The sequence below is a fragment of the Branchiostoma lanceolatum genome, chromosome 8 (assembly GCF_035083965.1).
Source record: "Branchiostoma lanceolatum isolate klBraLanc5 chromosome 8, klBraLanc5.hap2, whole genome shotgun sequence".
Classification (NCBI taxonomy): Eukaryota; Metazoa; Chordata; class Leptocardii; order Amphioxiformes; family Branchiostomatidae; genus Branchiostoma; species Branchiostoma lanceolatum.
The window spans coordinates 7,280,379-7,293,336 of NC_089729.1; the positions used below are offsets into that span (position 1 = coordinate 7,280,379).

The 12,958-nt window shown below is 43.6% G+C and overlaps 2 protein-coding genes across 2 annotated transcripts; both read right to left on the reverse strand.

The window, feature by feature from the left end:
- Positions 1 to 477: 477 nt before the first annotated feature.
- Positions 478 to 5,472, reverse strand: LOC136440542 (uncharacterized). The gene is made up of 5 exons (XM_066436596.1): positions 5,204 to 5,472; positions 4,818 to 5,039; positions 4,525 to 4,695; positions 4,148 to 4,273; positions 478 to 3,530 (listed from the first exon to the last, which is right to left on the reverse strand). The coding sequence occupies exons 2-5, from the start codon at positions 4,951 to 4,953 to the stop codon at positions 478 to 480; spliced, it is 3,486 nt and encodes a 1,161-aa protein (XP_066292693.1). The 5' UTR covers positions 4,954 to 5,039; positions 5,204 to 5,472.
- Positions 5,473 to 6,366: 894 nt separating this feature from the next.
- On the reverse strand, positions 6,367 to 12,660 carry LOC136440056 (uncharacterized). The gene is made up of 5 exons (XM_066435832.1): positions 12,446 to 12,660; positions 12,073 to 12,289; positions 11,795 to 11,965; positions 11,424 to 11,492; positions 6,367 to 10,833 (listed from the first exon to the last, which is right to left on the reverse strand). The coding sequence occupies exons 2-5, from the start codon at positions 12,206 to 12,208 to the stop codon at positions 7,268 to 7,270; spliced, it is 3,942 nt and encodes a 1,313-aa protein (XP_066291929.1). The 5' UTR covers positions 12,209 to 12,289; positions 12,446 to 12,660; the 3' UTR covers positions 6,367 to 7,267.
- Between the last annotated feature and the right edge of the window lie 298 nt (positions 12,661 to 12,958).

Below are 12,958 nucleotides of genomic sequence, written 5' to 3' on the forward strand. Positions count from 1 at the left end.
TGGGTGTAATGCTTGGCAAAAGCAGATTAAATGATTCCATCATATCTACAGCAATACCCCTAACAATGATACGAAATTATTATATACTCAAAGTCAAACGTAAGTAGACGTGCTTATGAGATTGGTATTGAAACTCAATTTGGCGACTTTGTAGATTTTGAAAAGCAGGCTAGGAGATTGAAAATGTGATGTTAAGGTCGTGACGTGCAGACGAGACCATTTCATCTACCAACTCTTGGACTTCCTCGTCCTCGTCCTCACAGCTAAAACCCATAACTGAAAACTCTCTCAACACCATGTTTCTCTGTGTAGCAGATGCTAATTGTTCTATGGCAGGTTTTGACACCGTCACGTGCCATGTTTTATCGGTTTGACACACCATTGTGCGAACCCTTTCACGACTAGCACGCCTCCAGGGGTCGTCAGCTTTGTGGAAATGTAGACATTTCAGAGTAGTGTTTCTGCTGACGACATTTCCTATACTTCGTCAACGTTGCCAATTCCAGTTACCGAAGCGTTTAAGCCCAAACGGCCAACGTAACTAGTTTTGAATCTATACAGAATCACGGCGAGTTTAACTGTGCGGAGTGTTCTGTTTCCAGCCAACGCAAGGATGGCATCTGCCATTCTCTGTACCGATTCCGGGCTGTCAGTGAGACAGTACTTAAACGTGAGATTCAGCTCATGCAAAACTGTGTTATACTGGAAGACTGAAGCGATAGAAGGCCAAAGCCGATCCTGATCTGTCTCATTAAGGCGGCTGCCTCTGGGAGATTGACTCTGATTGCTTCCGGGTTGGCATGGACTTCCGGTAGAATCAATTTCATCTCCCTCACTTGAGGAATGTTCCTCCTCGTTTCTTGAAACGCCAACATCATCGTCAATGAATGAATCAAACGTCCCCAAGCTCGTATTATGAGCCAGAGCTTCTACCACCCTGAAGATGTGCAACCGAGTTAACTCACTGTAAGTGATAGGGTTGCTTCTGTCTTTCTGCCTGTGATAGAAAGAAAAATGTACCACAAAGTGCCGAAGGACCTCATTAACAGATATCATGTTAGACAAGATACTTATAAGATCGTTGGCATTCTTGAAGACCGTGCACCTGTACATCATATGTAAACTGAAGGTCCGGATGGTCTTGGACTCACAAAGAAGCCTTCCAACGGACTCGTTGAAATCCTGGTCATTAACACTCCCACAAACGTAATCTTCCAACTCATCATCAGTTCCTCCATACACGCCTCCGCCGTCCGAGTCTGACTCGTAGAAGTAATTTTCTGTTTTGCGGTGATGTTGGAATGTTCCATGGATCCAAAACTTCAATGTGGTGAGTGTGCTCAATGAGGCTAAGAGGTCCACAGGGAGACGAATACCCGGAAATAATATGTGGCTAAAATGTGACTTCAATGTGGTTAAGCTTATAAAGTCTTCCTGGGGACAAAACATGTCAGACTCCTCCATCATGTGCAACTTCAAGATAATAGAGGACAGAGGCGTGCAAAGGGACATGGCACGAAACAGTTTTGTCATCATTGTGTAGTCTCTGTCACTAGTTGTAAGCCCGAGGATTTGGACGAAGAAGACACGAATAGACTGGGTCATTTCCAAGACTTCCCACAGAGGAATCTCCTGCTGCTCGGTATTCAATCTAAGAACTGACATGTCATCTAGTTCAAGCTTGGTTATTGAGAGATGTGTCACAAATCTATTTCTTCCCAATGCTACAGCCAGCTCTTTAGTCATCGGATGCGTCGATAGGTTTATATCAACGCGGGTTACCCCTGGACACTCTGAGTTTAAAATCAAAGTAAGACCTAAATGCCAGGTGTCATCATGCACTTGACCAAAGAGATCCGAAACATCGATAGTCTGTGGAAGACAGGGGTACAGAACTCTAACTAGATCTGGGTCACCTTCACTCTCAATCAAACATTTGATGCAGAACAGAAACAGAGCTCTATGCTCGTCTTTTGCATCAGTATCACCACTGCTTCGCAAGGTCTGGAGACGACTTCTAAAGCATTCAAATACTGCTCGTGAGCGGGTCTTTAAGATACCAACAAGAAACAGGCATACCTGGTGCAAATTATCACTGTTCAGCGATTGCAAGACACGTTCTTTGAAAGTAGGACCGGTCAAAGACGCATTTGCCTGTGAACGTCTGACACGTGGTTCTACCAGATAAAGCTGGTGTGGAATGAATTCACACATGCCAGTTGGCACAGTGCCACCAAAGTCCTCCTGCTTAGTGGCATCTTTAGACAAGCAAACAGCAGCAAAATACTCTTGGAAGGTTTTGTGCAGAAACGACCAAACGAAAGAAGCTTCGATGCGGGATGCCCCTAAGTCCTTCGTGAGAAATCCAAATTTAAGCATCTCCATGGACTTAAAATCAGCCTCATCGAAATTCACCTCATTACGGAGGAGACCTTCCCAAGCGACTCTGCCCAACTTTATAAGCTCATCATGTACATTGTCAGGGATTGTTGTGCCAGTTATATCTATGTCGTTCTTGCTGCAGTAACGTTTGACAATGCAGAGGACCAAGCTAGAGAATAAACCCGTGACTGTCGACGGAAGTGAACCATCATTGTCTTCCCAAACGATACAAAGTAACATGGTGTTGAGGGGATTTATAGCCAACTCCGCTAGCTCATTGTTTCCAGCTATCCGCGCCCCAAGACTATTTGCAAGTTCAGGGCGCCCGCTGAAGTATTTATGTATGTACTCCTGGCTATTCATCTTTGTGTAGCCCTTGATATTACAATATAATGGGCAACCTTTCAGGTCTGCAGTGCACTCATGAGGACGAGACGTAACCACAACAGTAACATCAGTCATGACCCTTTGTTGTATCAGCTTAATCACGTCTGACTTCTGTCTAACCAGAGGTTTCAACTCATCTAAACCATCTAGAATAAACAGCACTTTGGGCTGATTTGTAGCCTTTCTTATGTACGACCATAGGCCCTCTCTGTCTATGTCTGTGTCCTCGGGCAAGAGCTGATCAAAAATGGCATCTTTAACGTCACCACTAAAGTAACGCATTTGCAAGAGGAAAGCGAAGTCGAACTGCCGGAATGAGTCACTGGACCAGTCACACGCCAACTTACGACACTGTATACTCTTCCCTATGCCTGGTGGACCCTCTATTCTTATTCTCTTTGGTTTTTCAGTTTCCTCATCCTCAAATTCTCCGTGGTCCTCTACACTAGGAATCTCTCCATTCCTATTCACATCAAATATCTGCTCTATCCTGATCAACCCAGAACCTTCTCTAGAATAACGACCAATACCACCAGACCGTTTCCCTGCGTCCCCCCTCCCTGACCGCCTGAATGGTAGATCCCTATCTGCCCTGTCCTTCCGGACTATTTGAAGGTTTGTGTACACGTCCTTTAGTTGTAGATGAAGGTCGTCAAACCAAGGAAGAGGCTGAAACTCCCCCAACTTCGTCCTGTAGAGCCGTTTTAGATGCCACTTCAGCCATTCTAGCTGCTCTGTGGATGGAATCTTCGGCCTTCGCACTGAAAAGACAATGGGACGGAATGCATTGTCTAAATTTGCCTATAGTAAAATGGTAATATGAAATATATGATACAGCTGGGGAAATTGTTAGACGTTTCTGATGAAATCCATTATTATGGCAAAGTTGAGATGAACTTTACCTGTCTGTAACCATTATTGTGATGGTACTATCTGATGGGAACATTGTGACATATCTTGTAATGAATCATGTGTCGTCACATTGGTCTATGGCGTCCTAACACGCATTTTATAGATGCTGTAACAAAGCTGATACCATGATTAAAAGATAATGGGTAGGCTCTGATACATGTGCACGGAACAAAACACATAGATACAGACATATAATATATGCAAGGGTTCATTGTCCACCCACCCCACACATTGTGATGCAGAGCAATCTTAACGAATCATTGTGTATCAATAATATACAGTAAGCTGCCTCTAATAATCAACGTGAATTAATGTTTACAAACTACCATAAAAAAACACATGTATGCACTTACTGTTTGTCTCAATGCACTAATGTGAACATAGTTTGAAGACTGGTGCGTCATATAACGTTAACCTTTAGCCTCTTCCCGGAACTTATCACAGGAAACTTAAGAAATAACATTACCATTTATGGGCGGGCGACGTGCGGGAATGTTGGCCAAGCTTGCCAGGTCGTCCAGTCTGTCGATAGCTGCTGGGTGTGCCTGGTCCTGTATACCTTCCTCGTCATCGTCATATGTCATTTCAGCCCCTACAGAAACACATTGAAAACATATGATACAGCGACCTCGTTACAACAGTTCTTATATTTTGGAAAATCGCACAAACAGCCATCGAAAGCAGGCACTTTATTCGTCTGAGATGGGAAAATCTTTGTTTTCACTAAACATGAAACAAAGAAATTCGGCTAGGAAACGTTTGTCACACTACACGCCTGCGTATATGGAACAATATGGCAAGGTAAACTGATACCCTACTTTCGTGATTTCTTTTGACACTCACCGTCGGCGTACGTGACGTGTGTGACGTGTTGGATAAGAGGGCTGTTGAATGTTAGCTCACAGTTGGCCCCAGGCTGAAGTAAGACGTTGTCCTTGCCCTCCACATGACCAGTGTAGCTGATGCCCTGAACAGTGCCTGGCTGCTGACTGGCCACGCTGAGCTGCAAGTCAGCTACATACGAAAGAAGTAGAACGTTAGAATGTGTAACGTGATACCATACCACACAAATCACCCAACAACACAGTGCCATGCCAGTAACCCAAAAATGAACCCCCATTCGAGACAGAGCTCACCTTGATCTATCTGAGCATCTCTGGGCGAGACTGCAAGTTCCCCTGGGTCAGCTAGGCGGCACAGAGCTCCCGTGTCCTCATCCGAGCTGCTGCTTGAAGACCGCCGAGCATAAACTTTAGGACGTGCACCAGACATTGCATGGGTGGTGGGTGGTGGCGTTTGGCTGGGGTGGCGGCCAGCTGTTCAAGGCAGGTACGTAGCGAAAATACCCTTCATCAAGCCTGAAGGACAAATGGTGCACAGTCGTCGGTACAGAATGGTGATCGTCGGTAGGTTAGCAGGAGAAATGAGATTCAACAGTTCACACAGCCAAAGTCAACAAGAACGCAGTGTCAGCCATTTTGAACAGGGTAGCTGTCACGTAAAAATTACCTTGAGCACCTACGTGGACAGCTGTATATGTGTATCTTCCACCAAATATCCTCACCCTTGGAGCTTGAGGAACCTAATATTAAATTCCTGCGTCCCGAAGTGGTGTGTCTTACAAAAAAGATCTCACGGCCTGCTTAAACTGGTACCTACAAGTTGTGTACGTAGAAAACTAGTAACGGGCGGGTATTTCCATGCGGGGATTCCCCATGACGTCAGCCTACTTTGGGAGCGAACGTTAACCTTTCCGTCTCCAGCAATCAAAATAGTCGCTTCCATAGCACATTTTGCCAGTCCTGGCTATGATTGTAACAACCGATACACAAGACGAACGCACCGTTGCTTATGACACGGTTTAACGGTTATGTTATGTTAGCATAATGGCCTGATCTGATAAACACTGCCGATGTTTGAAGCAATACGTTGGTTTCGATGATGCAACGCTCGAAAGTAAAAACAACTTGTTTAATGTAGACCAGGACTTTCACATAAATTAGAAGTGGGTGGGTGGTTGGGGTGTAGGTTAATTGAAACAGCTTTAGAAACAATACACGATGATTAAGTGAGTCTCGCTCACCATCATGTTGCCAAACAAGACCTAACGTTATCTATATTAGTTCTGATAGTTGGCACGCTGAGGTTATCATAAGTTAACCAGGAATGTAGAACTGCACTTTCTTCAACAGGGACAAAGTCTATCTGAACAAAAAAGTGGACTGGAAGAAGTAGAAAACGTTGTGTCTTTTTTTAGCTATAGAATACTACAAATGCAGTTTAACTATTTTTTACAAGTCCAAATTTAGCCATATTGAACGGTATCATCCAGCTCGTTACCAAGGGTTGAGACCAGAAATATGTCCTTCCGAACGACGAGTTTTAAGGGATTTGTACGACAACCGGAATAACGTCTAGAGTAGCATGATTACGCCGACCAGTCCGGAAATTCCTCATGATCACGTGACTCAAGTTATGGATTTCATTTTATCTATCAAAATAAGAGTAAGAAATAATAAGTTGGGGAAAGGGGTCGAAAGTCAACATCGTCTAGAACTTACGCACAAAAAAGTTATATAGATGTAGATTTGCTTTCAAAGTTGAAATGTTTCATGTAGTATATGATCATTTGAGTTAATTTTAACAGATATCTAAATATAGCCATTCCTTCAATGTCATCACTGCTTTATGTATGTATGTATTTAGTTATCTATTATTGAATGCATACTCAGTTGCAAACTAAAGGTTCCATACTTCCATTAATGCAAGAGTGCACGCATTGTAATGAGGAGTCTCTATCTCTTTCCGCCGCCACCATCGGTGGAGCAATAAATCATATGCACAGTCAGTTCCATGTTTGTGGTCCAGCGTTTCTTGCCAACATACGTGATACAGTTCCGTTATATATATACAAATAGGACCATATAGACATAATACAACTCTCCGCACTATATATATGTATATAATATATGATACTACATCTGTCAATACTACCTCTATGTGAATGTACATGCAATCATTGTCACAATTTTCATTCGTTTTCTTGCACCAGAAATCTGCAATATAGTAAGCGTACGAATTAAGCTGAGATATTGGGTCGACTTTCACTTTATAAGATATCTGTATAGATGCAAACAGCATCATGGGCTCGACACATTGAATCTATTTGTATACTGTGAACATACGGAAATATTTGCTTCAAAGTTTTCCAAATGGTAGGTTAACATTATGGACTGTATTAGTTTGTTGATGTAATGCTTGGCTAAGCAATTAGGAACAAAGGGTGGTATGTTTCCGTCATATATATTAGAATGCCACTGACATTGACATGATATCCTAAAGTACTCAAATTGTAAGTAAACGGCGTGCTGCTGAAATTGGCTGAAACTCAATTTGGCGACTTTCGGAATTGAGGATAGGGGATTGAAAACGTGATATCAAGATCGTCACGTGCGGACGAGACCATTTCATCTACTAGCTCTTGAGCTCCCTCGTCCTCACAGCTAACGTGCTTCTGAGATTCAATGTTGGTACTGAAACTCAATTTGGCGACTTTTGAAAAAAATTTGAAATTTTGAAAATCAGGCTAGGAGAGTGAAAATGTAATGTTAAGGCCGTGACGTGCAGACGAGACCATTTCGTCTACCAGCTCTTGGGCACCCTTGTCCTCACAACTAAAACCCATAACTGAAAACTTTTCCAACACCATGTTTCTCTTTGTAGCAGATACTAACTGTTCTATGGCAGGTTTTGACACCGTCACGTGCCACGTCTCATCGTTTAAAACCAGCCCTGTGAAGCTCTGAAGTTCAAGACTAGCGCCCCTCCAGGGGTCGTCAACTTTGCGGAAATGTAAACATTCCAAGGTAGTGTTTGAGCTAACGACATTTTCTAGAGCGCGAAATACTTCGTCAACGTTACCTATTCCAGTGACGGAAGCGTTTGAGTCCAAATGGCTGATAACGTAGGATCTATACAGAATTACAGCGAGTTTAACTGTGAGGAGTGTACTGTTGCCATTCAACGCAAGGAGGGCATCTGCAATTCTCTCTACCGATTCCGGGCTTTCAGTGAGACAGTACTTAAACGTGAGATTCAACGTATGCAGCACTGTATTGTTTTGGAAGACAGATGCGATAGAAGGCCAGAGGTGAACCTGATCTGTCTCTCTTCGAGATTGCCATTGTTGTGACGGACGGACATTGGCATCTACTTCCACGTCCTCACTTGACGAATCCCATTCGCCTTTGCGATGCTGGGGTGTCCCGCCAACATTTTCTACAGCAATTGTAGCTGAATCAGTAACAAGTTCGACATCAGCATCGTCAAGATTAGGGGGACCAGCCCTCGAACCACTACTCCCCACATTAGCATAGGCATCACTGGTTGTGACACCGTCAAGGCTATTGGGAAATAAGCTGTAGGAAGTCTTCTCGTGATCCACATCTTCCTCCATCCCCAACAAGGTATGTTGGTCGTTTTTGGACATGCCATCACCATACTCATCGTCATCATCATCATCAATGAACAGTTCAAAATGTAGCAAAGACCTGTTGTGAACCAGGGCCTTTACCAGGCTAAAGACATGAAACCTAGCTAGCTCGCTGTACGTGAGAGGGTTCTTTAAGTCCCTCTGTCTGTGATAGAAAGAGAAATCTAGCTCAATTTTGTGAAGAACATCAGTATCAGATATTACACCGGCCAAAATACTTGGGAGACTCTTTGCTTGTTCAAAGATGATGCACCTATATTCCATGTGTAGACAGAAGGTTTTGATGGTCTTTGATTCACAAAGAAGCCTTTGAATGGACTCATTAAAAGCACTGTCATCAACACTTTGAGAAACGTTATATCCAAACGTATCATCCAACTCGCCATACCTGCCACCTCTGTTGTTTGAGTCTCCCCTGTCGTAGTACACATTTGTTATGGCGTGATGCCGAAGGGCTCCATAAATCCAAAGCTTTACGGTGGTAAGCGTGCTCGAATGGGCTAACAGGTACACAGGAAGACGAAGTTTGCCAGTGCTAACGTTATCTGTTCTCCTCATGTTAAGCTTCAACATTGCGGACGATAAACGTGTGCTTTGGGACATGGAATCAAAAAGTCTTGTCATCAGTTTGAAGTCTCTGTCACTTGTTGTAAGCCCCTGGATTCGGCTATAGAAGACAAGATCTAGAGTTGACTGGGATCTTTTCAATACTTCAAAGAGAGGAAAATCACCTTGCTCGGAATTCAAACTGGGATATATTACATCATCAAGGTAAAGGTTGGTTATCGAGAGATGAGTAACAAAGCGGTTTCTTATCAATGCCTCAGCCAGCTCTTTATTCATCTCATGTGTAGATAAATCAATATCAACACGTGCAACCCAACGACACTGTGCGTTCAAGATGAAAATCAGACTCGAAGACCATGTATCATCATACACATGAGCAAAGAGATCAGAAACATCGATAGCCTCGATAAAGGGGGATATTCCCCAGGAGAGCACTCGCATTAGATCTGAGCCATTTTCACTTTCAATCAAACATTTGATAAAGAACCTGAACAGATATTTGTACCTGTTCCGTTCGGCATCGTCATAGCTACTGTGCAAGAGCTGGAGATGAGAACGAAAGCATTCAAATGCCGGCCTTGCGTTAGACTTCAAGATCCCGACAAGAAACAAGAACACCTGATGCAAATCATCGTTTTTCAACGATTTCAAGACACGATCTTTGAAAGAAGTACCGGGCTCAGTTAAAGGCACATTTACTTGCTGTCTTTGAATACATGGCTCAACCAGCAAGAGGGGGCGTGGAATGAATGCAGACATGCCCGTTGGCACAGAGCCACCAAAGTCCTCCTGCAAGGTAGCATCTTTAGACAAGAAAACTGCAGCAATGTACTCTTGGAAGGTTTTGTGCAAAAATGACCAAACGAAAGAAGCTTCGATGCGGGATGCCCCCAAGTCCTTTGTGAGAAATCCAAGTTTGAACATCTCCATGCCTTCATCCATGGACTGAAAATCAGCCTCATCGAAATTAACCTCATTATGAATAAGCCCTTCCCAAGCAACTCTGCCCATTTCTACCAGCTGAGTTTGTACATTGTCAGGGATTGTCGTGCCAGTAACCGTTATGTCGTTGTTGCTACAGTAACGTTTGACAATGCAGAGGACCAAGCTAGAGAATAAGCCAGTGATAGTCGACGGAAGTGAACCGTCATTGTCTTCCCAAACGATACAAAGTAACATGGTGTTGAGGGGATTTGTCGCCAGTTCAACTAAGTTCTTGTCTCTAGCTATCCGCGCCCAAAGACTGTTTGCAAGGTGAGGGCGACCACGGATTCCGAAGTATTTATGTATATATTCCTGGCTGTCCGTCTTTGTGTAGCCCTTAATGTTGCAATGTAAAGGGCAACCTTTCAGGTCTGCAGTGCACTCATGTGGACGGGAAGTAACTACAACAGTGGTATCTGTCAAGATACTCTGCTGTATCAGATCTATCACGTCAGATGACTGTCTAACCTGAGGTTTCAACTCATCTAAACCATCTAGGATGAACAGCACTTTGGGCTGGTTGGCAGGCTGTGTTAAGTAAGACCATAGACCCTCCTTGTCTATGTTTGTGTCTTTCGGCAAGAGCTGATTAAAAATGGCATCTTTGACATTACCACAAAAGTAGCGCATTTGCAAGAGGAAAGCGAAGTCGAACTGCTGGAATGAGTCACTGGACCAGTCACACGCCAACTTACGACACTGTATGCTCTTTCCTATGCCCGGTGAACCCTCTATTCTTATTCTCTTTGGTTTTTCAGTTTCCTCATCTTCAAATCCCCCGTGATTCTCTACTCTAGGAATTTCGCCATTCCTATTCACATCAAATATCTGCTCTATCCTGATTAATCCCGAGTCTTTTCTAGAATCTAGAGCACTACTACCATACGATTTTCCCGTTTCCCCCCTCCCTGACCGTCTAAGTGGTAGATCCCTATCAGCCCTGTCCTTCCGGACTATTTGAAGGTTTGTGTACACGTCCTTTAGTTGTAGATGGAGGTCGTCAAACCATGGAAGAGGCTGGAACTCCCCCAACTTCGTCCTATAGAGCCGTTTAAGGTGCCACTTCAGCCAGTCTAGCTTCTCTGTGGATGGGATCTTCGGCTTACGCACTGAAAAGACAAAAACGCAATGCATTGTTAAAAATGTGCACGTAATCAAATGATTATATGCTAAAGCTTAGAAAAATGTTAGATGTCTCCAATAAAAAAAAACTACTGTTATTTGTCGGTCTTTTCAAATGGACTTGGCAAAGTTGAATTAAACAAAACCTTGTATGTAATCATTATTGTGATGGTACCATCTGATACAAATCATTGTACCATACTTGAGTGGCCATCTTGTAAATAATCGTCACACAAGTCTCTGACGCATATTATGCTGTAACAAAGCCGATATCGTGTTTAAAAAATGATGGGTAGGGTAGGCTCCGATACATGCACACAGAACAAACCACATGTATACTGATATATGCAGGGGTTCGTTGTCCATCCACCCACACATTGTGATGTAGCCCAATAATAAAAATGTCGTGTTTAAAAATATACAATAATTTGTAACCAATAATCAATTGTATTGTGAACATTTACATACTACCGTGAGAAACACAACACACAATTCCGGAAATGATTACAGAAACTTTGATGAAATATAGCATTCCATATTTGTTTGTATCTGTTATAATAGGCAGTGATAACGTTACCATTTGTGGGCGGGCGACGTGCGGGAATGTTGGCCAAACTTGCGTCATCGTCATATGTCACTTCAGTCCCTTCAGACAAACACATAGAAAACATACAGCGACCTCGTAACAATATAAACAATACACCGAATGACAGTTACTCAAGCGTATCTTATTACCCAGATGTCTAACATTCATCGGATGTAACAGTTCTATTTTGAAAAAAACACGCATTGAAAGCAGTCAACGTTATTATTTTGGGGTGGGAAAATCTTCATTTCTAAACATGAAACAAATTCGATTAGCAAACTTTTGTCACACGCTTTGCAGACATTGAAGTATATATGGGCAAGGCACGGTCCCTTGCTCCCATGATTGTTGTTGACACTCACCGTCGGCATACGTGACGTGTGTGACGTGTTGGATAAGAGGGCTGTTGAATGTCAGCTCACAATTGGCCCCAGGCTGAAGTAAGACGTTGTCCTTGCCCTCCACATGACCAGTATAGCTGATGCCCTGAACAGTGCCTGGCTGTTGGCAGGCCAGGCTGAGCTGCAAGTCATCTACGTACAATAGAAGTATTTTAGGTTGATTGAGCAACGTGATAACATACCATACGAAGCAATCTAACACGCTGACACATAATTATCCCATTTGTGACAAAACTCACTTTGACCTGCATGAGCATCTCTGGACGGGATGGCAAGTTCCCCTGTGTCAGCTAGGTGGCACAGAGCTTCCGTGTCCTCATCCGAGCTGCTGTTTGAAGACCGCCGAGCATGAACTTTAGGACGTGCACCAGACATGGGTGGTGGGTGCTGGCGTTTGGCTGGGCTGGCGGGCTGCTGTTCAAGGCAGGGACGTCGCAGAAATACCCTTCATCAAGCCTGAAAGACAAATGGTGCACAGTCGTCGATACAGAATGGTGATCGTCGGTAGGTTAGCAGTAGAAATGCAATTCAACAATTCACACAGCCAAAGTCAACAAACGCGCAGAGGCAGCCATTTTGAACAGATTAGTTAGTTGCCACGTAAAAACTTACCTGGTGTACTGTGGTCTCCTGGATAGCTGTGGATCCTCTACAAAATATCCTCACTCTTGGAATGAGCTCCAGGACCTCCTGGGTCCCGGAGTGGTGTATTTTACGTTAAAGATCTCACGACCTATATACACTGGCCACAGTCTGTGCACGAAGGAAAATTGTCGGGTATTTCCGTGCGGGGATTCCCCATGACGTCACCTCCCCTTGGGAGCAGACATTGACCTTTCCACTCACTGAAATCAAAATGGTTGCTTCTATAGTACAGCCTTGCCATTCCCGGATATATTTTTTAACAATCAACACTGTGTTACTCATAGTACGGTTCAACGGTTAGTTTATGTTAACGTAATGAGTTGATGTGATGTATGTAGAAATGCGTTGGTTTCGAATGCTCAAGGGCACAGTGGCTCGAGGGTAAAAACATTAATTTGGCTCTAGACCAGGATGTGCGCTTGTATTTGGGTGTAGTGTGGGTAAAATGAAGCAGCTCTGGGAGCACCTAATGTTCCTACA

Excerpts from the sequence above, each read along its gene's own strand:
- LOC136440542 (XM_066436596.1), bottom strand. The coding sequence starts at position 4,953 with ATGTCTGGTGCACGTCCTAAAGTTTATGCTCGGCGGTCTTCAAGCAGC. Across the intron at positions 4,274-4,524 it reads ACACGTCACGTACGCCGACG|GGGCTGAAATGACATATGAC; the intron begins GTGAGTGTCAAA and ends GTGTTTCTGTAG. Across the intron at positions 3,531-4,147 it reads ACGTCGCCCGCCCATAAATG|TGCGAAGGCCGAAGATTCCA; the intron begins GTAATGTTATTT and ends TTGTCTTTTCAG.
- LOC136440056 (XM_066435832.1), bottom strand. The coding sequence starts at position 12,208 with ATGTCTGGTGCACGTCCTAAAGTTCATGCTCGGCGGTCTTCAAACAGC. Across the intron at positions 11,966-12,072 it reads AGATGCTCATGCAGGTCAAA|ATGACTTGCAGCTCAGCCTG; the intron begins GTGAGTTTTGTC and ends TATTGTACGTAG. Across the intron at positions 11,493-11,794 it reads ACACGTCACGTATGCCGACG|GGACTGAAGTGACATATGAC; the intron begins GTGAGTGTCAAC and ends GTTTGTCTGAAG.